This window comes from Phaenicophaeus curvirostris, chromosome Z, assembly GCF_032191515.1.
Source record: "Phaenicophaeus curvirostris isolate KB17595 chromosome Z, BPBGC_Pcur_1.0, whole genome shotgun sequence".
NCBI classification, from domain to species: domain Eukaryota; kingdom Metazoa; phylum Chordata; class Aves; order Cuculiformes; family Cuculidae; genus Phaenicophaeus; species Phaenicophaeus curvirostris.
The window spans coordinates 55,890,742-55,911,955 of NC_091431.1; the positions used below are offsets into that span (position 1 = coordinate 55,890,742).

The 21,214-nt window shown below is 35.1% G+C and overlaps 1 protein-coding gene across 6 annotated transcripts in view; it reads left to right on the plus strand.

The window, feature by feature from the left end:
* The window catches only part of PDE4D (phosphodiesterase 4D), a 600,157-nt gene that overhangs the window by 380,680 nt on the left and 198,263 nt on the right, over positions 1-21,214 (plus strand). Inside the window, exon 1 of one of the 6 annotated variants that reach the window (XM_069880218.1) lies at positions 14,306-14,445. The exons of the other annotated variants lie outside the window; for them this stretch is intronic. Coding sequence (XP_069736319.1) covers positions 14,321-14,445 — 125 coding nt within the window. The 5' untranslated portion in view covers positions 14,306-14,320. Of the gene's footprint in view, positions 1-14,305; positions 14,446-21,214 lie in introns of those variants that run through there. 6 annotated transcript variants of the gene reach the window in all.

Sequence of the window (21,214 nt, forward strand, 5' to 3'; positions counted from 1 at the left end):
TGCATGTTCAGAATGATTTTTCTATTGAGTAGAACTGGATTTGGGCAATAAATTTTAGGTCCTATTCACAACTATGCAGTCAGTTTGAAAGCAAGCAAGTAATTTTTCCACTGTGGGCTTCTCCAGTTCTGCACTTGCCATTGATTAACATCTGGATGGGTTTGTGCTTGAAGTCTCATTAATTGTGACTTGCTGACAATGCCAAGAGGAAGCAGGTAGTGAAGCTTAGAAAGTCCAGAGTTTAAGCCAGTCAACAACACCAGGAGGTGAATTTGATTTTTGCTGAGGAAGAGACCATCAAAAGCATGCCAGAGAAACGATGAAGAGAAGAGCATAAAGGGGAGTGTTTTACCTTAGTAATGACTCGTAACGTGTGTCAGACCCATTTCTTTAGCCTTGCATTCCTCATGAGGCTCCTCAGTGTTGGTTCTGGACTAAGCATTCAGCCATCCATTAGTCATATTTTCATGGTATTTCTGCTGAAAGGATAATAGATTGGAAGTTCAGTAGCTCTGAAAAATAGGGCTTTATTCTTTGGTTTTAAATTTTTAGGTTGTGGGGTGGTTTTGGCCAGTACATGTAACTAAAGTGTATGTATGTGTAAGTATATGTATTTCCCTGTGTATGTAACTAAGGTGACAAGAATACATGTTCCTAGATTACTGAATATGATATTTTTTAAAAAAATAATTACTTAATGTTTATTGCCAGTATGATTTGGATACTGGTAAAATTCCTGATGTTGTAGCCACATTTTAAATGGAAGGCATTCTTACTTAATCTTGCATTGTTCTTCCTACAATACAAGTGGGTTTTATAATCTTTTTTCTGTTGTCCCAGTTTATGGCACATAATTATTTTATGGAACTAAACAGAAATGGAACTCTAGAGACTATAAAATGCTTGCAATACTTAATTTCTAACCTCTCTAAACTTTTATATATCTTTATGTATAGCGCCTGTAAAACTTCATTTTCTAGGAAGATCTGAAAATTCACATTTAATTATGTTTTGATATTTGTAAAGATAGTGATATTCAATAATACTAAACTAAAAACTGATTTTAAACTCAGCTGCAGAAAAATATGTTTACTGCTAATTTCATAATTGATAATTGAAATAAAATTTATATGAGGTTGTCCACAGGAAAGTACAAATATACGAAAGGTGTCAAATATAAGTGCTGTATGAAATAGTGATAAAATAAAAAAGATTCATAACAGTATATGGAAATAAATTTTAATATCAAAGAAATACACTATCCTTACATATACATATGCATGTGCTAAGTTTACATTTGTGGTGCAGTGACATAGAAAAATCAGCATTGATCCCTAAACAGAAACATTTCCTAGTGCTTCAGTATATACTTGTCTGTGCTAACGACATATGTAAAAATTGTAAACTTCCATGTCCTAATAACTCCTTTTTTAATGTTCTCTTTTCTAGGTAAGTACTCTCTGTATTCTTCTTCATTAAACAGAGAAAATAGAATGTTCCTCTCTACCTTCTCAAAGTGCAACAAAGTTGTAAAAACCAAGACAACAAAAATGAAGGGCCATTTGGTAAGAATTCACTTTGGTTTATGTGCTCATCTACTTTATTTTTGGACGAATGTGATCATTACGGAGGATTAGTTTGAGTAGAATTAGTTAGAGGAGAAAAGCTGATTACAGCAGCTGTTTGTGAAATGTTCACTGCGTTTTCAGCTGCCCAGGTGAACTGCAGGCAACACTCTCTCTTCTCCATGGTCCAGAATCACATTATTAATGTAAAGGCTTTTGATTTCCTGGAAGGTTAAAATAGAGTTAAGTAGGTTGAATAGGCAGAGAGTTTTGATGGCAGAATCTTTATCTTTGGCTTATATCTAAGACGGAAGGAATTGCTCTTTTGAAAAAAGAGTTACATTAAGTTATTTAAGGTGGTTTTGATGCTTTTATTATTAAGTACAATTTGATCTTGCTTACTTGGAGGAAACAAGGCAAGAACAAAAAAACATAAAATGTGAAAATGATGGAAAATACCACTAACAGTGGTTCTTTGCAGTTCCTCTCACATCCATTTGGAGAAGCAATCTCAGGTGAAACAGATGGCCCTCTCAGCTTCTCCAGAATCTGGCTGTGCTGAATTGAAACTGTTTACAACATTACTGATAGCATCCATTGCAGTTGTATTCACAGGAATGCAGTGTGCACACTTAACCAGCTAGGACCACTTGCTTTTAGTTAGAAGGCTGATAAGAGGAAAAAGAGGAAGAGGGGACAAAATAAATCGTTTATTACAAGAAAAATTACAGAAGTGGAGGTTTTTGCAATAGAAACATGAATCTCATACCCCAGGACCTAACTAAAGATATTGGAAGTGGTGGTGTGGCATGGTAAGGTCCTCTGGACTCACCAAATGTGAGCTTTGAAAGCTCAGTGATGCTACAGAGGATTCTAGAAATCCTGGATATGCCATTGAAGGCTGCCCCACTGGCAGAGACTGATCTTACCCATCTGACTGACCATTCTAGTACCAGTGTCAGGCTATGAATCCCCCAAGACTGGTACTGGCACAGGTATTTATATGTCTGTTACTCCAAAACTCATGATCTTGGACTTGGTAGCCATTAAATAACTCCATAGAAAAGATTTTACCTGAAGAAAGATTCAAAGGCTAAAAAGGAGAAGAGTAGACATTATTTACTGCAGTTGTAGGAACGACAGGTAAAGAACTCTATCTTGCCTGAAAGTAAAAAGAATAGGGGTAACATTTTCAATATTTCCCTCATTTTAAAGAACGGCTTATGCAGCTTTACAGTTACTACAGATGCCCAGACACAGAGGAATATTGCCATAAAAGGTTACGGTTTTCTGGAAATAGGAGATTGTCATGTCATTTTTAATACAAACTTTATAATACATAGTTGAATTATGCAATTCAGCTATTAAAATCAAGTATTAGAATCATAGAATCAGAGAATCATAGAATAACCAGGTTGGAAGAGACCCACCGGATCATCGAGTCCAACCATTCCTATCAAACACTAAACCATGCCCCTTCCAGTTAAAAAAAATAAGTAAGTTTAAAGCAACAACTATACAACAATGAATGAAAAGCCACACATGCTTTTTCTTTTCACTTTTAATGTGCTTTTTGTGGCATTTGATGCAGTTTTCTTTCTTGATAAATCTATAGATCTACTCTGTGCTGACATCTTTAAAACTTCTGTATCTGTTCTGAGAATATTAGGGAGACAAAAACTGTCTAATATTGTAATATAGATATAATTTTAAAGATTTTGTGGTAGATACCATAGTTCGGATGTATAGGAGATAACACATTTCAGGCAAACAAGAGTGGTTAGATATGGAGTATATTACTAAATCAACCTGTAGAGGGCAATATAGTGGTTTTGGCATAGCAAAATTTATATGGCTGTGATAGAGAAATGAGAAAGCTCATTAAGACTTAATTAAAAGTAGTTTAAAATTTGATACAAAATACCTACTGTTATTATATTGTGCTGCTCAAGATACTAAAATAATAAATATTTTTCTAAGTTTTCATGGAATGGAAACTATTTTGCTCATATATATATAGAGAGAGATATATATATGTATATTTCTGCTCTGTAATTCTTGAAAGAAAAAAACTAACCATTTTAATAACCAGAACAGACCAATAAGATTTTTGATATATGAAGAAATATACGGACCCACAATATTTTTCTTCAAAATAATGCGTTGCATGTAAAGGGAGAGAGTTAATGTGCATTAAAAGAATTTCCTGTGACTATATGTCCATTCTCTACAATGCATTTCATAGTGCTGAATGCTTTCTGACAGAAAATGAGGTTGAATCTGACTTTTGTGACTTCTTTGGCAAGGAGCCTGTTGAGAACTGTGTCCTGCAATCTCTGTATTACTGTCTTCAGAGCACAAATTATAGGACCTTTCAGGAAAGGGTTCCCTAAGAATAAAAGGTTTGGTGCTTGGTAGGTAAAATAAGTTCCTTTTGTACCATAAAAAAACCAAAGGAATGAGTGTGTTTCAGGTGAAGTCTTCTATTTATTATTGCAGGGACGACTCAACTATGACAATGGTTTTCTTTAAGTAATATCTTGTGCATATGCAAAATATCATACAGTATCTTATGGGGGCACAAGTGTCAATGATGAGATGCGGCACAAAGTGATCATAAGCACAGGTATAGCTGAACTAAAATTCAGTCATGCTTTGGAGTTTCAGTTTTTTTAACATAATCCTTTATTTGTATTAAATATTGACATTTTACCTGGAATAGTTCTAGCCGCTTCTGCTAATGTTTTTCTAACATGTTTTGTCAAACCAATTTAATATGCAGCTGTTCTTTCTGTTAGAGAAAGACTGGATGCAAATTATGTATTTAGTAGCAGAGTTTTACTGACTTAGAAACTTGAGTATCAGTTTTTGGGGTTTTTTTAAGTGAAACTTCTGGTATACAGTGGATTTTTTTTTAGTGGATTTTTAATGCATTTGTCTTGTCATTTCCATAGTTCCTTTATTATGGTGCAGACACAGAATTAAGCAGTGAAAATGGGTTCTTTGAAAGAGCAAATAACATGTCTTTTATCAGGCTAAGAATTAAAGCTGTGTACTCAGAGACTGGTGTGTAGTAGATCACAGTATTGGAACATATGTGCTAATAAAAGTGAGTAGTATGTGCTGCAGCTGATGACAGCAGAAATGGAAATGTACCTGGTTTGTCATGTTGCAGCTCAGATAAGCTCAAAATATTTGTTCATATCTCACATTGAGGCAAATATTATCCCATGTTTAAGATAACATCAGATAATTATAAGGTAACATACTGCATACAGGATCACAGAATCATTTAGGTTGAATAAGACCTTTAAGATCATTAAGTCTAATCTACTTCCCATACCTGGAATGTATGTAAAATGCCTAATACCATATAGTTTATTAAGGAAGACTGATTAAAAACCCCAATACAAATGAGTCTGAACTATATAGGGCTAGCTGACTTTTTTACAGTGACTCTTTGAAGACAGGAAATACAAGAGAAATAGATAAGGGAAATTATGGGAGCTGTTTTTTTTCTCTTTAATTTAGGGGTTGTGACTGATTTTAATGTTGTAATCCTTTCATAGATCTTTCTAAATCACTTCACTGTGTAGTGTAGAAAGAAGACAGTTTTCTTTCCCTACAATTCAAATGAGATTTTAAGTTCGTAGCTTCTACACTGTAACAAATGTTCCTGGCCGTTCACAAAAAATGGTTTAATATTGCCTTGTTGAGCCCAGAAGAGTAGTCTGTTTACTGCCTCCAGTTGGATGGCTTTACACTCTTCCAGTTTGGACTGGGACTAACATGCAGAGTCCAGCATGCCATTCTGCATCCTGTCCCCAGTGGTCCACCGGAAACTAAGCATTGCTGGGTAATGATGGACTTCCATATTCTTGCTCTCTGTCCTGTCTCTATCATACCTTTCATCCATTCTTGCCTTGTTTTCTCAGCATGACTCTATTCCCTATCTCCTCCTCTGTTCCAGCCATCTTTTGGGCATATGCTGTCTGTACATGGTACAATTTTATTTACTTTTTTTTTAAAAGAGAAAGAAATGCAAAGCTAGTTTGGGAAATACAGGGTTTTTGTTGTTGAATAGCTGTACATATTATTGCACATCAGTGTGGATAGTACATTTTCATTGAGTTTTTATTATCAGGCTGCAAAGTGCCTGAGTGATATCTATTGGACCTTTATTTTCATTCCTGCTGTTTGTATATCTTTAAGCTTAAATATGATATTCAAGTACCTGCTTTTTTCAGTGGAGGTCTCCAGAAAGGAAAAACTTGTTCTGTGTCTCCAAATATTGTAGTTTTCTAGAAGTGAAAAATGGTATTTTGAGATCTTGCTTATGTAGTTGTATAGTACTTTGGTATATCATGATACTATGCTATGAAATTTAACTCTTGATACTTCTCCATCTTAAACTTTTTTACCTTAGTGTTTCGCACTGAAATGCCAGATGTCAGTCATGGTGGCTCGGTGCCTTTTAGTTGCTGGGGTTCTCAACATAAAATTGGCCAGTATTTGGATGAGGCCACATCTTCTGTATGCAGTTTTTGTAGGTAGATCAATATACTCAGTCTGGAAAGGAACTGTGACGTACTATGACATACAATGACTACATCCAGGGGAGAAATTTAACCTTCGCCTATGTAGCTCCAAGGTCTGATTTCATGTTATTATGGTCAGGTATTTATCCAAATGCAAAGTCACTAGCCCTGACTAGTCATTTTCAACAGTTTGAAAAGGGAAAGGAAACCGAACCCAACACTTCCTGCAAGAAAAATAAACGCATTCTTTTATTTCAGAATAGTATCGTAATAGCATACCCATCACAGTGCCACATGCAGTAATGCAGAAGCAATGCTCCCTGTGTGTGAAAGCAAGTTCTCTGCTGATTTCAGTTGCGAATCAGCAGTTTTCCTCTTCAATGACTGAAGTTCATTTCCATCAGACATCAGAAACTAGAGTGATGATAGCAAGGAAAACAATTCCAATACTCACTTCCAGTTTGAGGCACCATGGCTGATGCAGCACAAAGAATATTGTTACAGCTGTTATAGTGGAAATGTTGAAATGCAGTGCTTCTCTATGGAAAGAAAGGATTTTGTTTCTCGCATACAGACTACAATTTCGGCTCTATTCTCATAACTGCAATTATTTTCACTCTTCAGCAATTTACTTTATCTGCTGCAACTCACTTAAAACCTCTTACCAAAGAAAGTGCATTAGGAAAAATCTGTGTTGCAAACTTTGACATTTCAACTTTTGGAAAGGATTAAATTATCCTTACTTTATGAACTTGACTTTGATCCTGCACACATGGACTGATAGTCTTTAGTTGTATTATTGTCATGTTTTAAAAAGGACTGCCATAGACTCATGTATGCAACAAACTAGATGGGACTGACTTTTTTAAATTCTGTCTTCACTATTCTTTCTGGAGAGTCCCCATCTTTTTTTTTTTTAAAACAAAACAAAACAAAACAAAACAAAAACCTTAGTTCCAAATTCTATATGATATTGTGAGTCCTGACCAGGAAAACAATGTTACTTCCTTTGTTCACTTTCCTGAAATGTTCAGCAGTATAATATCTGAGACCTTGATAAATGGTCTGTATGTTTATCATTACAGTAACCTGAATAGATAAAATGGTAGCAGTACTTCTTTGTCCCCTACTGGAAGATTAGTGGCAGAAATAAATATTAATTATTTTGGGGCCTGAATTTAAATGTCAAGGTCATGATTTTTAATTTTTTTTCAGATAGCACCTTTTTGCTCAGATCTCTTATCAGTATCACTTAACAAATGAAAATGTTTAACATCTATAGAAATGGGGAAATAACGATAGTACCCACCTGGCTAAGGACCAGCACCTCTATTGTAGATATTACATTTGGGGATATCACACAAGGCCCTCTTAGCAGAAAGGCATCGTTATTCCTAGGGAATAACTTGTATCATGCTAGAAGTTTGAATGCTTAGCCTAGCAAATGACTGCTTTTGTTCTGGCTCTTTTGCTTGACAAGTTCAATCACCAAGGGCTCAGATGAACACCCTAGCCAACACAGCAAAAGCAGTGGGAGTGTACGACCGAGAGCAAAAGGGATGCTGGCATGCAGCTTAGCTGTGTATATGCATACATACACTCCCCTTGCACCTATCCATGCTCAACTCTGAGAGGTTGCTATAACTTCAAGACTGCTGTGTGACACTCAGGGGTTGAAGAGTGATTATAACTGTAACATAAGGAAAAATATTTAAGGTTTGATTCCTGAAGAAACTAAGTGTTCAGAGTGGTAGATCATATTAGGCAGCGTTGTGAACAAGGTACTATGAAAATTCCTCAGAGCAGAAAAACTCAGCTTGTTAGGAGCATTAAGCTACATACTGTAGTTGTGCTAAATCACCCTTTTTAGAGCAAAAGTTCCTCCATTTTCCTAGAAAGTGTAGAACTTAAGATTCCCTTGCCTTCAGGAAAGGGTATCTCTCTCATTTTTTTTTTTTCTGTTTCGTTAGTTAGACTAAGCTGGACATATGTGCTCCTCTTTCTCTCATGGGTGACTTGTGTGGATCATGAGAACCATGCAGATACTATTTTGGGGGACTGAGGTTTTCTTTTTGAAAGGAAGGTTTCATGACAGCCTATTTATTTCATGTTGCAAAGAGGTAATAAATACTAGTGGAACAATCCTATGCATTTTCAAATGTTAATAGAATGTGGAGATCAGCTTATACAGACGAGAGATGCCTACTATTTTCAGTGGTTCTGTGGGAATCAGAAAGTCTTGAGAACAGCAGTGTTAAAGAGGACAGCATAGTTCTTTGAGTTATTAATTGAGTTATTACTAAAACAATCAATAGAAGTTGAAAATTAACCAGAAATTATAACTTTCATAAGCTGACAATTTCTGATGGAAAATACCTGTCTTGGAAATCATTTATCCATGGAAACTTGTAATTGGATACACAGTCTTTCACCTGTATGTTGTAAATTTTAATTTAGCCCTGATGAAGACTGTGCAAATAGATGATATGTGTCTGGTTTTGGCAAAATAAGAAATAAATCCATGGAAGGTGATATCACCTAAAAAGAACATTGGTATATACCTAAGAATTGGATTCAGAAATTAGTTGATTATTAACCTGTACACGATATAATAATTTAATCCTAAACAGCAAAATTAGCAGTCAGTATGCTACAGAAGCATTGCATATTAACAGCACCTAACATTTCTAAAATGTCTTTATTTTGCGTATTCAATAAACAAAGTTGGCATTGTTACATTGCTCTTCTAAATATAGTCGTAGGAGCTGACGTTCAGGGAAGATATTCATTTGGAGAGATGAATAAACAGAATTGTTCTGTTGTGTAACTACAGCAGCATGTCATTAATGTTTTTTAATAAGTAACACTATATACAGCGACACTGACTATCGTTGGAGACAGGATTTAATAAGAACTCTTGATTTTTTAATTACGTGCATTTATCAGCTACTTTATGCCCTTAAATAATATTTCTGTCAGAACAACATGAATTTTTTTTGCAATGTAATTATTGAAATCTGTAGAATCTTTCTGATTTTGTCATTAGGATGTATGCCAAGTAAAAGTAGGCTTTGTGGCCTATTGTATATGAGGTGCTGAGAAGAATGGACCCAGTGTGGCTACTCGAATGACTATATGATATACAAGGGAGAGAATATAAGGTTTTCATGAGAGATTATCTGGAGTATTTAATGAAATATAAGAAAAATCTGTAAAAGGCAATTAAAAAAATGGGTCTTCAAAGGCAGAAATACGAAGTTCTGTATTTCAGCAGCAAAAATGTGTATTGGCAGAGCTAATAGAGAATACATTAAAAACAGATTCATCTTTCCAAGGCAAGTTTAAGGATAAAATATGCCAAATATTATGAAGTCAAGCCAATTATATATTATTAGTGGATATTTGACTCACTCCTTTGAAGCTGAGTCTTTTCCAGCATGTGTGTTTTATACGTACTGTATAAAATCATTTTTGGTATCCCCATATGTAGCAGATGGACTCCCATGTCTTTGCAAACTGTGCAGTGGTGTAAATAAGAGCTTGTTCTTAATCACAACAATTTTATATGACTGTTACATTAGGGATGTTGTTTGTTTGTTTTGGCTGACATTTCCTGAGACACATAGCATACTTTCCCAAGTCACTGTCAGCGTACATTCAGCACTTAATAAAATATAAGAGCAATTTTTTGGATAAAAATATACGAGCAACTCCTGTAATAATCTTCTTTATAAGTAAATCAGCAGTACATTTCTTTAAGAAATGAATCGTCTAAAAGATAGGAAGGACAATCAGTCAGGGAGAGAAGAATTAAAACAACATTTAGAACCCTGTGTTTCTTTTGCTTATTTGCTGAGAGATAAATAGTTTCCCATCTTCAGCAGTCAGGGAATGCTCAACAGCAAGACTTAGAAGAGTTAGTTAAACAAATTAATATATATAAAGAGAAAATCTTCCAGACATTTAAGGGGATGGGAGTCTTTGTCCAATCTGAGAATATAGAAAAGAAGATTCTTAACTATTGCTGTATTCTGGACAGATCATACCTTCATCAGAAAAAATTGCTACATGTTGCCAAAAAAATTTCATTTCACTTCTCAATTTTCTGTCATTCAGAACATTTCTGGGAAGAAACTTGCTACAATAAAAAAAGGTCTAGTTAGTAGATGTACTGATAGTATACAGATCAAGAAAAAACTTTTCTTATGCCTCGGCTGTGAATGTAAGCAACACCTGCTTTTTCTTTGAAGTGTTCTGTCGCCTAGACAAGCCCATGACATTGGCTGAGGCCATCTAGTCTAAACAGCCATTCTATTTAATAGCAGTAATAAGTAATAAGAGTTAAAATCTTATATAAAATGTCTCATACAGCAAAGGAAGATTTTTGTAATTATTCTTTAATATCTGGTTATTTCCTGGTGACAAACAGAAACCAAATTAACTTTTAAAATCTTTGTAGACATTGTCAAAATTTGATAACAGGCAATGTAAATATATATAAATATATATATACATAATATGTAACCCTGAATGGAAATCCTTAAGATGCAGTGGTAGTCTTTTCTTTTACACTGGGGTTTGGGAATATGAATAAAAGATAATAAAAATATAGCTGTCTGTAAAATTCAACATTAAAAAAAAAAAGTTGTGAAACTTTTTTACTGGTCATAAGACCAGTGAAACCAGTAAGTGGGAAGGTGTTTGAGTAACGCTTGAATCTTAAATTGTCGTGGACACAAACTATAATTACCATTTCATTTTTACCCACAGTTTTGAATTACTTAAGTAATGATGATATGTATGACAAGCCAAAATGTCAAAATCCCTCCACAAAGAAAAATCTCGAATGGATCATACTGACTTAGATATTTCATCTTGAGTAACGTGTGATATGCATTTCACTTAAATTTCAACTTTATTTTGTATATTGCATGTTTTAAACATATTGAATGCCTTAAACCACATCTTAGTGAAAATTTCAGATTGCTTTTAAAGTATCAAAATTAAGCATTTTGAATTTTTTCAGCCAAAATTCCATAGAATTCAATCCAATCTCAAAATGATGTGATATATCTTGATGCTATACTGGATCATTGAAATTTGTGTGATAGATAGTTATTTGGATATGGTCTGATTACCTGTGCATGCATTATTTCTGAAACATGTAAAAATAAGTTCCCTTTTTTCTGGCTATATACTTTACAAAGGTAAGAAAACATGTTTAGTGTATCGTTTTCCATGATTCATACTTCACTGAGGAAAAAAGGGCTTTCAGGTAAACTACAAGTTCCAGTGTATGTGATTGATATCATTGAGACAAAATAGGTCCATACTTAAAATCTACCCTGAAAAGATAAAAATAGTCATGTGTGGTGGGCTCTTCATACCTGTAGAAAGTGATTTGTAGTTTGTGCAATACCTAATCCAATGTGTTACCATGGATCATGAGATGGGAAGACATTGTTTGCCATAAATTTCCCAGCATGAGCTCTGAAGAGGTGAAGGTTGCTGGGAGGGAGACTTGAAGCCTCCCAGCTTTTCCACACCAGTGCTGCAGAGGGCTGCCCAGTGATGCACTGATTGGGGCACAGGCATCAGCAGTGCAACTGACACACTGTGGCTCCTGTTGTGCTTCTGTGTGCACTTTAACTCCTTCCTTAGTGAAGAATCTTCAATGCATCAGTTAAGTCAGTTTTCTGTCTAGAGCAAGTACTTTCAGTTTTGTGTGTGTACCCATCATGAGATGGGAAGAATGTATTCCACCTCATTAACAAGGAAGAATCTGTTTCATGTAATGAAATACTAGTTTACAGCTGTCTTTAGTTGCACTTTTAAAATAAACAAACGATATAAAAACCCCAACAGGCTACCCACTCCAAAAAACTCCAAATGACAAACCACAGTCAAGAAAAAAGCCTCTTAGTTTGAACTTAACTTGATTATTCTGAAATTATTGATAAATTTCTCTGCTTTTCTTACCCTTTTTTCCTCTCTTTTTCTTTCTTAACTAGAGTAAAAAGCTAAAAGGTAGGGGCTTGAGGTTGTTTGGGTTTTCGTTTTTTTTCTGTTTATGATAGCTGTATTTGCAAGTCAGGGAATTGCTACTTGAAGCTTAGATTAGACTAATTATTCCTTTAGGCTTTCTTTTGTACAAAACTGAATTAATTTTTGAAGTATTTTTGCCTACTGATATTTTATATCCTAAACAGAACCAAATGTAGCCTTATACTATTATTGTCACATTTAATAGATTAATGCAAATATTCAAGTGTTCTCTCTTCAGTTAATTTCATCTTTTCAAGAACATGCATCCCTCTTTCCTTAAAGTGGCTGTTAATGCTGTATAAAGTTTACCTAACTTGATCTCAATCTTAGTATAGGTATGCATGGAAAATTATACCAGTTATCAAGGCAAGAAAGTTTCAGGACACAAAAAGTTATGAAAAGCCTAAAAACGACTTGTCTGTTACACAAGCAGTTTGTATTAGATGCTAGGAAAGGGTAAAGGACAGATGACTGACCACCTTTTGCCTGGCCTTTTCATTAACAAAGTCCTAAGAGGACTTTCACACTTGCCAGAAGTACAAGACAAATTGCTTCTGTTTCCATTAAGTTACCAGAAGTGGGAGCGCTTGGAGTGGTTGCATTGTGGTTGTAGCACCAGTCCAGTGTGAAGTCAGATACTTTGATTACTCCTGACCTGACAATTGGTTAAATTGATTCCCAGATCAGTCTTTGCAATGAAAGAAGTACCTTTTTTTTTCTTTTTTTCTTTTCTTCTTCTTTTTTTTTTTATTTGCCTCTTCAGAACTATAAAGCACATAGATCAAATGGTAAACAAACATACGTGCCCTGAGCTTAGCATCTAAACTTTGTTTGGCCTATCATGCAAGAATCCCTCCTTCCAGTTCATTTTAGCAGTGCCAAGGGGAGGCAGGCTGCTTCCTATGCTGTCAGGTATCCCTGCTACTTCTCTGCTTTTTCTGAGGCACCGTGGGCAAGTACTTCCCACTCGCTTCTTTCCCCACCCCGTAGTGCTCTGCAGCCTGGCAAAGATGCAATGTTGCCACCTCGATGGAAGCAGGCAGAAAATGTTCCCATTTGGGGAACACTCTCCCATCCATTGTTTTCGCAAGGAGCCTTATGTTTCTTTTTGTCTTGTTTCCTCTTGGGGTATGTATATATGATATATATATTTATATATCATATCCAGTTTTCTAGTTCTCTATGATAGAGCTTTTTCCATACTAAATGTAAATCTCCTTTGTATCCCTCAAATACTTGTGCTAGAGTGTAAAATTCACTTCATAACTGGATTATGTGTGAAAGTATCACTGAAGTAATACTTTTTGATGTTTTGTAATTGGGACCTCTAAGAGCATTGCATTGAGGCCAAAATAGTGGAGGCCAAGTAGATGTACTTCCATAAATCAAGGCAATTTCATGGAAAATTCTGAATAGTTGAATGTATAAAAAACTTCAGTGTCTTTTATAGTATCAGAAATAGTTTAATAAATTTCTGTTGATAGAAGACAGAATAAGTTCTTATACATGGTTATACATGTTGTGTTACGTTGCGTTAGTGGAGGATATGCTGCCATGCCAAAAGAAACATACCACAGAATATAAAACTTCATAAAATAGATCAGAAATTATATTACGATCTTTTTTTCTCTACATAGATTAAATCCTGAAATTATTTTTTTTTTAGAAATCTAATCGATCTGAGTTCACACTGTGAATCTGAACAGATTTTTAAGCTCTTGGTGGGTAGCTCTCCTCCTCCCACAATGATCTTACAGTATATGCTGAAGGATCACTCCTGGCTCACCTTCTGCTTCAAAGTAAATTCAGTCTGTGGCTTTTTTAGACATGGTCTTAGCTCATTAAGCTGTGCTTACAGTCTGTTTCCACCAAAAAAAAAGATTAGAGAGAAGATTAGTGTCCAGGGGTGGGGGAAACTGTTCCTGAGAGGCTTTCCACTTTATCTGCTTAATCGGTAATTGGTTGGAGTATGACTGGGTGAAAATAAGCAGCCAACTTCCTGCATCCATATGGGTGGCAGTCACAGCTGAGACAAGGACCATTTGCTTTCCAGGCACAGGAGTGTTTGGCTCCTTTGGAGCAGTGTATTTCTATGAAGTTGATTATGTAGCGTTTTTTACCAGGAATGCATCTTTTTGGCTGTTAGTTTTATGCTGCTTCTGTTGGGATAAAATGAGTTTACCATCTAGCTGTGAGCACCTGACTCTGGAGAAAGTGGCTAGATTCCGGAGTGCTTACATTCATGGATCGCCTTATGCTATTAACAAGCCAATTGATATTAAACAGCAAAGGAGACGGTATGAGACTTTATTATTCTTCAGCAAAATGTTTGCTTTGTGTACAGCTTGCTGCCTGTAAACCTTGTGTGCTTGTGCATAGAGAAAGGGGGAGAAGGGGCATGCTATAAAAAAACATCTCACTGCATTTGTATTCGATATTGATCCCTGGAAGAGAAGTGTGGTGAAATAAAGGGAAAAATATTCAAAATTTTTAATAAATATAGCAGCACAATGACATGAACAATATATTCAGTATATTTTCTATGTGGACAGTACCTAAAATTAATTAGAGAAGAAATATTACTTAATTTTTTAAATAAAAGTAACCTATGGTTAATTGTCTCTAAGTTTCACGTAAAAAAATATGTGAGGAGTTTGTTTAGTCACCAGTTACTCCATAATGCTATTAGTGAGATAGTATGCTTTACCTGGACTATTTACTGTCTTTTTATCTGGAATATATTTGTTTTATATTTTGGCAAAATACCTGGAACAGCCTTTTGCATATTGTTCAGTGTGGCAGAATTACTTTCTCTTCAATTTTATCAAACTGTGCCATAAAGAGAAATTTCCTCTATAAATGGAATGGAGTTATTGAAACTTCTTATATGTAAAAAAAAAAAAACCAAGCAAAAAAATCAATCTCCTTTTCGTTTGTCTTAATGGAGAACACAGATTTAAAATTCCATGTGGGATCAGAGAATTGGTGATATCTTAACCATTGTTAAGATATCACTGCTTAGTGTCATAATGTCTTGAGTAAAAGATAAACTACCTAGATTCTAAAAAAGTTCCCTGAAGAAAAATGATTTCCCAAAAGTAGTTTCAGGTTTAATCAGTATTGATAATCTGAAGTTCTAACCTGAAGTCCTTCATGTACTTGTATAGTAAATAATACTTCTTACCAAAATGAGGTTATATGGAGATTTTAAATAGAAAAAGCCAAACTTCAGTATGAAGATTGAAAAATCTACTGCAAAAACTTAAATGCAAATGTTTTGCTAGTTTAAAAACAAATTATGGCTTTCAACAGTATTTTTGATAATGTAATGCAAAAATAATGTTCTGTTAAAAAAGTAATCAAACTAATAAGAAAATTGTAAGTACTATTGGAGGAAGATTTCCTATTTTGAATGTCTTAGGGAATTACTTTATTGATCTAATGCAAGATGGTAAAAGAACTCCATAATTTTTCTGCAAGATCTACTTTCCTCTTGAACATACTGTTAGTAGTTTGTAGTTTGAAAAATCGGTGTAATGCATAACTTTTTTCAAAATTATATTGCCGTGTCCTAAGACAGTATCAGGCTATATTAAAAGCCTAAATTTTGTTTTCTGGTGTTAGAAAGGCATATTACTCTGTCTGTAATCAATTTGGTACCAGGTAGACTCTAGTCTTTGGTGAGTACAGAGCTGGTGGGTGTATTGAGGAGGAAAAAAAGTGAGATTAAAATATTCTTGTAAAACTGCATAACTTGATTTTACCAGCAGTGTTTCATTTGTGTGTGTAAGCCAGAGAAATTTCTTCCTTTTTTTCTGTCTTAACAATGGTGAATGTATTCCAGTCCTTTGAAGAATATGGAGGCTGATACTGCGTCTGCTGAATGTGATGTGTACATCTGTTGGTCTCCCATTCCAAGGCCTTTCTAAGGCATCACACTAATCTGAGACCCCTGTACTACCACCTGTTGCAGAAAGAAGACTCTCTCTTGTTTAATAAGTATTCTGGTTAAGATTGTAATGTCTGTTATTGTTGATAATATACTTAAGTCTCAGGTTTTTCATAAAAAAGGTTGATGCATTGTGTGACTGTGCATTTTTCTCCTTTTTTAATGCAAATTCAACCCCAAATCAGTCAGAAAAAACAATAATTAAAAATAGTATTAGCTGTTCCACATGCCAAGCAATTTCATAGCTCTTGATCTGTTGTTTCACCTCCTTTAGAAAGGTCACACATGCAACAGTGCAAGATTGTTTTCCATGCAGCCGGAAGTCCTTGCTGTCTTTTTCAGGGAGAAGTCCTGTTGCACACAAGTTAATTTCACATACGCATAAAATGTTCATGTGTGGTATTTTTCAGTGCACTAGTTTAGACAGAACTTCCAAAAAATAGTAAGTAAAGAATTTATGAGCAGAACATAATTATTAGTTTAGTGGTGCCAAGTACCACTTTCAAGAGAGTAGAACTCACAATTAAAATATTTTTAAAGGATTAATATTAATGGGAGTATCATATAGTGGAAATGACAGAAATAATTGGAACTTCGGAGCCAGAATCTCAATTAGACTATGTAATATTTAAGATCACTGAGTCACTAAGACAACTTCTACCTCCTAATACACCAAGCTGAGTGTAGATTTGCAAAGATACTTTTCATTGCTAATAGAAGATTTAACTGTCGAGGAGGAGTGTAGATGGAAGAAGTTTTAGGGGAATTGTTTGCCATTGAGTGGTACTCATTTATTTTTGCTTTTGGAAGGTGTATGAGGTAAACCAGTTTCTCTCAAGGATCATGCTGATTGTGTTACTTAACATGCAAGAAGTCTCTCAGCTGGCTTGTGTTTTGTTATCAATGCAAAAAGATATCAACACTTGGGGAAGTAATTGCATCTTTCATAACCAGATACAGGAGATGCTGGGTAGATATGCCTGTGTCGTGAAGTGAGGGCTAAGAATCGTTTTGGTAACTGCAGGTCTCTTTTTAGACAGAAAAAGCCATCATTTATATGCGTGAATGTAAACATTCTACATACACGCATATACACATACATACATTTTGAAATGTTATTGTGCTTGTTTTCACGGCTGCTATCAAAACAGAGACAAGTATATTTTTCCTTTAGTAGTTCTAGTTGAATATTTCACAGTATTTCGAGTGTGATAACTCTTTACAGAATTGCGTATAGCAAATTTCTTCGCAGATTTGCAAACTAATAATTTTGGTTTTTTCTTAGTAAGAAATGTGCCTAATTTATTTTCCAAAGGAGATTTTTGTTTTAAGATCTTGAGGCTTCCAAAGGCTGATAGAAAAAAAACCAAACCCTAAGAAAAAGAAACATTGAAACATTTCAGGTTTTTAATACCAAATGCATTTAAATTAATCTGAAATGCAAGCTTTTTAAATTTTGGGTCACTTGAAAGTTCCATTCTACATTACGTCTGTGTTCTGGAATAGGATGACATTTAAGAATTGCAAAGCTACTGGTCAAAGCAAGAAGGCTTGTTTGTTTTGTAGGCCTGTGTCAGAGTACAAATAGGCTTTTTTGTCAAATCGCTAAGCTAGTAATCATTTTATAATGGTATCCATGGAAATGTTTCAATTTCAATGACACAGTGGTAGGAGTTAGGACTTGGACTAATGTCCATATATTAGTTGTATGTTCATGCCCATAAAAACAAAATTAAACAGTCAGTTTGCCACAATATATGGCGAACTATGCCACAAAGCACATCATGTTCCAAGGAGTTTATTTGATTGGAAGCTAATTGGTGAGGAAAGAAGTTTTTGTTCTAGTTGAGATATAAAGCCAGCCCTGTTTCTTCCTTTACTGAAAAAAGGTTATAGAGGCAAATTGTATCCAGCATGCAGGGGGAAACTATGTACTTCATTTTTTAATACAGCATATAGTATGCACTGCTTGTGCAGTGCATAGATGAGCAGGTAGAGGCTGGAAGTGGCAACGTAATGAGCACTTGACTAGTCTGATATTGATATAGACCTTGCTTATTAAAACCAATAATTATTTTTCTTCATTTGTGACACAAGCTGACCCACAACTGGGAGCTGACTAGCTATTTTAATTTATTTCTGTTCTGTTCTTTGGTTATTGTCAGCAACATCATTTCACAAACAGATCCTGCATTGTCACTTTCTACTATTCATGCTCTATGAGGTCTGAAATGCTGTCTAAAAACTTTTTAATTTTAATTTAATTTTAAGCTATGTTGTTTCGTGGTGCAAAAACTGTTTCATATGCTTTCAGCTTGCCCTATTGTAAATCTCCACGGATACATTATTTTGGAGATGATAACTTGCAGTGCTTCTAGGGTGCTTGAGACAAGTGCTGCTTTAGTAGGTGATGGTGCTTTCAAATCAGCTTATATCATACTGAAGTGGCACACTGAGAAAGATCTTCAACTGACTTATGAAATTGTCATAAGTCATATTCCCTTTCCTACCTCTTCCTCCATCATCATGGATGTTGTTCAGCTGGTCTAGGAGCTTGCTTCTTACGTTTTGACCTTTCAGTGTAGAGAAAATGCCTAACCACAATATGCGCTGGCACAATCATCACTCGCACTACCTTGCAATTTCTGTCCCTTTTGTCCTTTCACTAATGTGGGATATTCTTGTGGGCAAAGTGCCTGAAATAATTTGTTTATTGCCCATGCTGTTCTATATGGTTTCTATGAAACACACATTCTTTCCTTTTGTGAATGTCAAGTGATCTCAACTGTCCTGACCCCTGCAATATAAACTGCTGTGTAGGGGCTTTAAGAGTGTTTTGTACTTATATATTTAATTTGTTTCTTGCTTGTGTGCTGTACTGTTGTAGATTTTGAGTAATATAATAATTATTTAAGGACATTTATTTCATAGCTAGTTTCCAGAAGTAGATTATTGGGGTTTTTAACATTAAGCCATCCATTTTATTCCTTCTGGATTTCTTTTCAGTGGCATGAAAAAAATTACTACATGTCTGCTATTTAACTTGTATCATTGAAAATGCTCTTCTATGTATTTCTTTTAAAACAGAAACCCATAGATGATTGCTGCTGCATAGAGCTCACTGGGACTTTAATTACTGGGGTTTTGTTTATTTATTCTTCTTTAGAAACACTGGTGCATCTGAATTCAGACTAAAGATAACTTTGACTCAAATAACATTTACAGCATAGTCTGTTTTACTAACTGGCATGCTTTTTAGTGCATGACTTTCAGCTCTAATTCCCAGAGACAATTTTTAAGGTAAGAATCTTACGTTTATTTTTAACATTTTAAACCTGCTGGCCTGGAGAAACTGCATGAAAATATTATGCAAATGCATCCAAAACAAAACAAAAAGTCCTTCAATAATTTTTTTCAGTTAAATTGTAGGAAATTCAGTTCAATTTTAATTATTATATCTAATATTTTATTTTTCTCTTTAATTGGATTCACTTTGTAACTGAGAAAAATTCTTCCAGAGAAGGCTTAGCTGGAGGGCACTGGCAAAGTATTTGTGTCTTTCATAAATGGAAAAAAAGATATCTTTCATATATGTTAATGTGTTTCTATATACTTAAAATAAAACATATTCTGAACGTTATGTGTAAACCTAAAGAAATGTATTTTTGCATTTTTTTTGTAATTTTTGTCATTTTAGATTACGAAGAACTGCAGTAAATATTCACATACTATGGAGTACAGTTTTACTTAGAAAACTAAAGGTTACTTCAGGGGTTTTTTTTGAGAGAATTTTCAGTATGACTCTGAGACATAATGTAGAGATGAGGATCTCAAAGTAGAACAATATAAGGAATTGTCACAGGTGTCAACACTACAAGGCAAGTATAGACACTAAAATTATGACTCATGATGAAAATATTGTCAAGAGTTTTTGTTACCTTCTTTTGGTTTAGTTTGTTGTTAAACAGGTTGAATTTTTTTGTGACATTTTGTTACTTCTCTTTTGGTGACTTTCCCCACAAGTGAGGATTGCTGGAGAAATGCTATTCTTAAAGATCTATACTATAGCATATTATTTTATGTGTTGTGTTTGGGGTTTGTTGAATAAAGAAAAAAAGCAGAAGCTGCCTTTGAACAAAAATGAAAAAGCAGTCTGAATATCATACAGAAAATTAGCCAAGTGAAGAAATTATGGTTCTGTGTATTTTCAAGAATTACAATGGCTGGCACAGTAACAATGAAATGTATAAATAAAATGTTGTTTGTTTTAACCCTAAGTACAGGAGAGTTGCTATTGAAGTGTATATGGCTTGCTGCAGTTACAATGTAGCTCACTAATCAGTTATTAAATATTATGTAGACAATAGCAGTGACTGGGGATAAAAGTAAGACCAACTGAGGAGTTTTGCTTTTCATAAGAATATAAATCATTAAACAGTTTAGATTGGAAAAGACCTTTAAGATTACTGCATCCAACCTTTTAGCTAGCACTAAGCCATGTTCCTAAGCACCACATTTACACGTCTTTTACATCTCTCCAGACATGGTGAATCAACAACTTGCCTGGGCAGCCTGTTCCAATGCTTGACAACCCTTTTGGTGAAGAAATTTTTCATAATATCTAGTCCAAACCTTCCCTGGCACACCTTGAGGCCATTTCCTCTTGTTCTGTCACTTTGGACTTTGGAAGAGACTGACATCCATCTCACTACAACCACCTTTCAGCCACTAAACAACCCCAGTTCCCTCAGCCACTTCTCACAGAAGTTGTTATCCAGATCCTTCACCAGCTCCATTGCCCTTCTTTGGACACGCTCAGCCTCTCGATGCCTTTCTTGTAGTGAGGGGCCCAAAACTGAACACAATATTCAAGGTACAGTCTCACCAGTGTTGAATACAGGAACACAATCCCTTCCCTGCTCCTGCTGGCCACACTATTTCTGATACAAGCCAGGATCCTGTTGGCCTTCTTGGACACCTGGGCACAGTTCTGGCTTATATTCTGCTGGCTGTTGACGAGGTCTTTTTCTGCCAGGCAGCTTTCCAGCCACTTTTCCCGAAGCCTGCAGCATTGCCTGGTGTTGTTGTAACCCAAATGCAGGACCCAACGCTCAGAC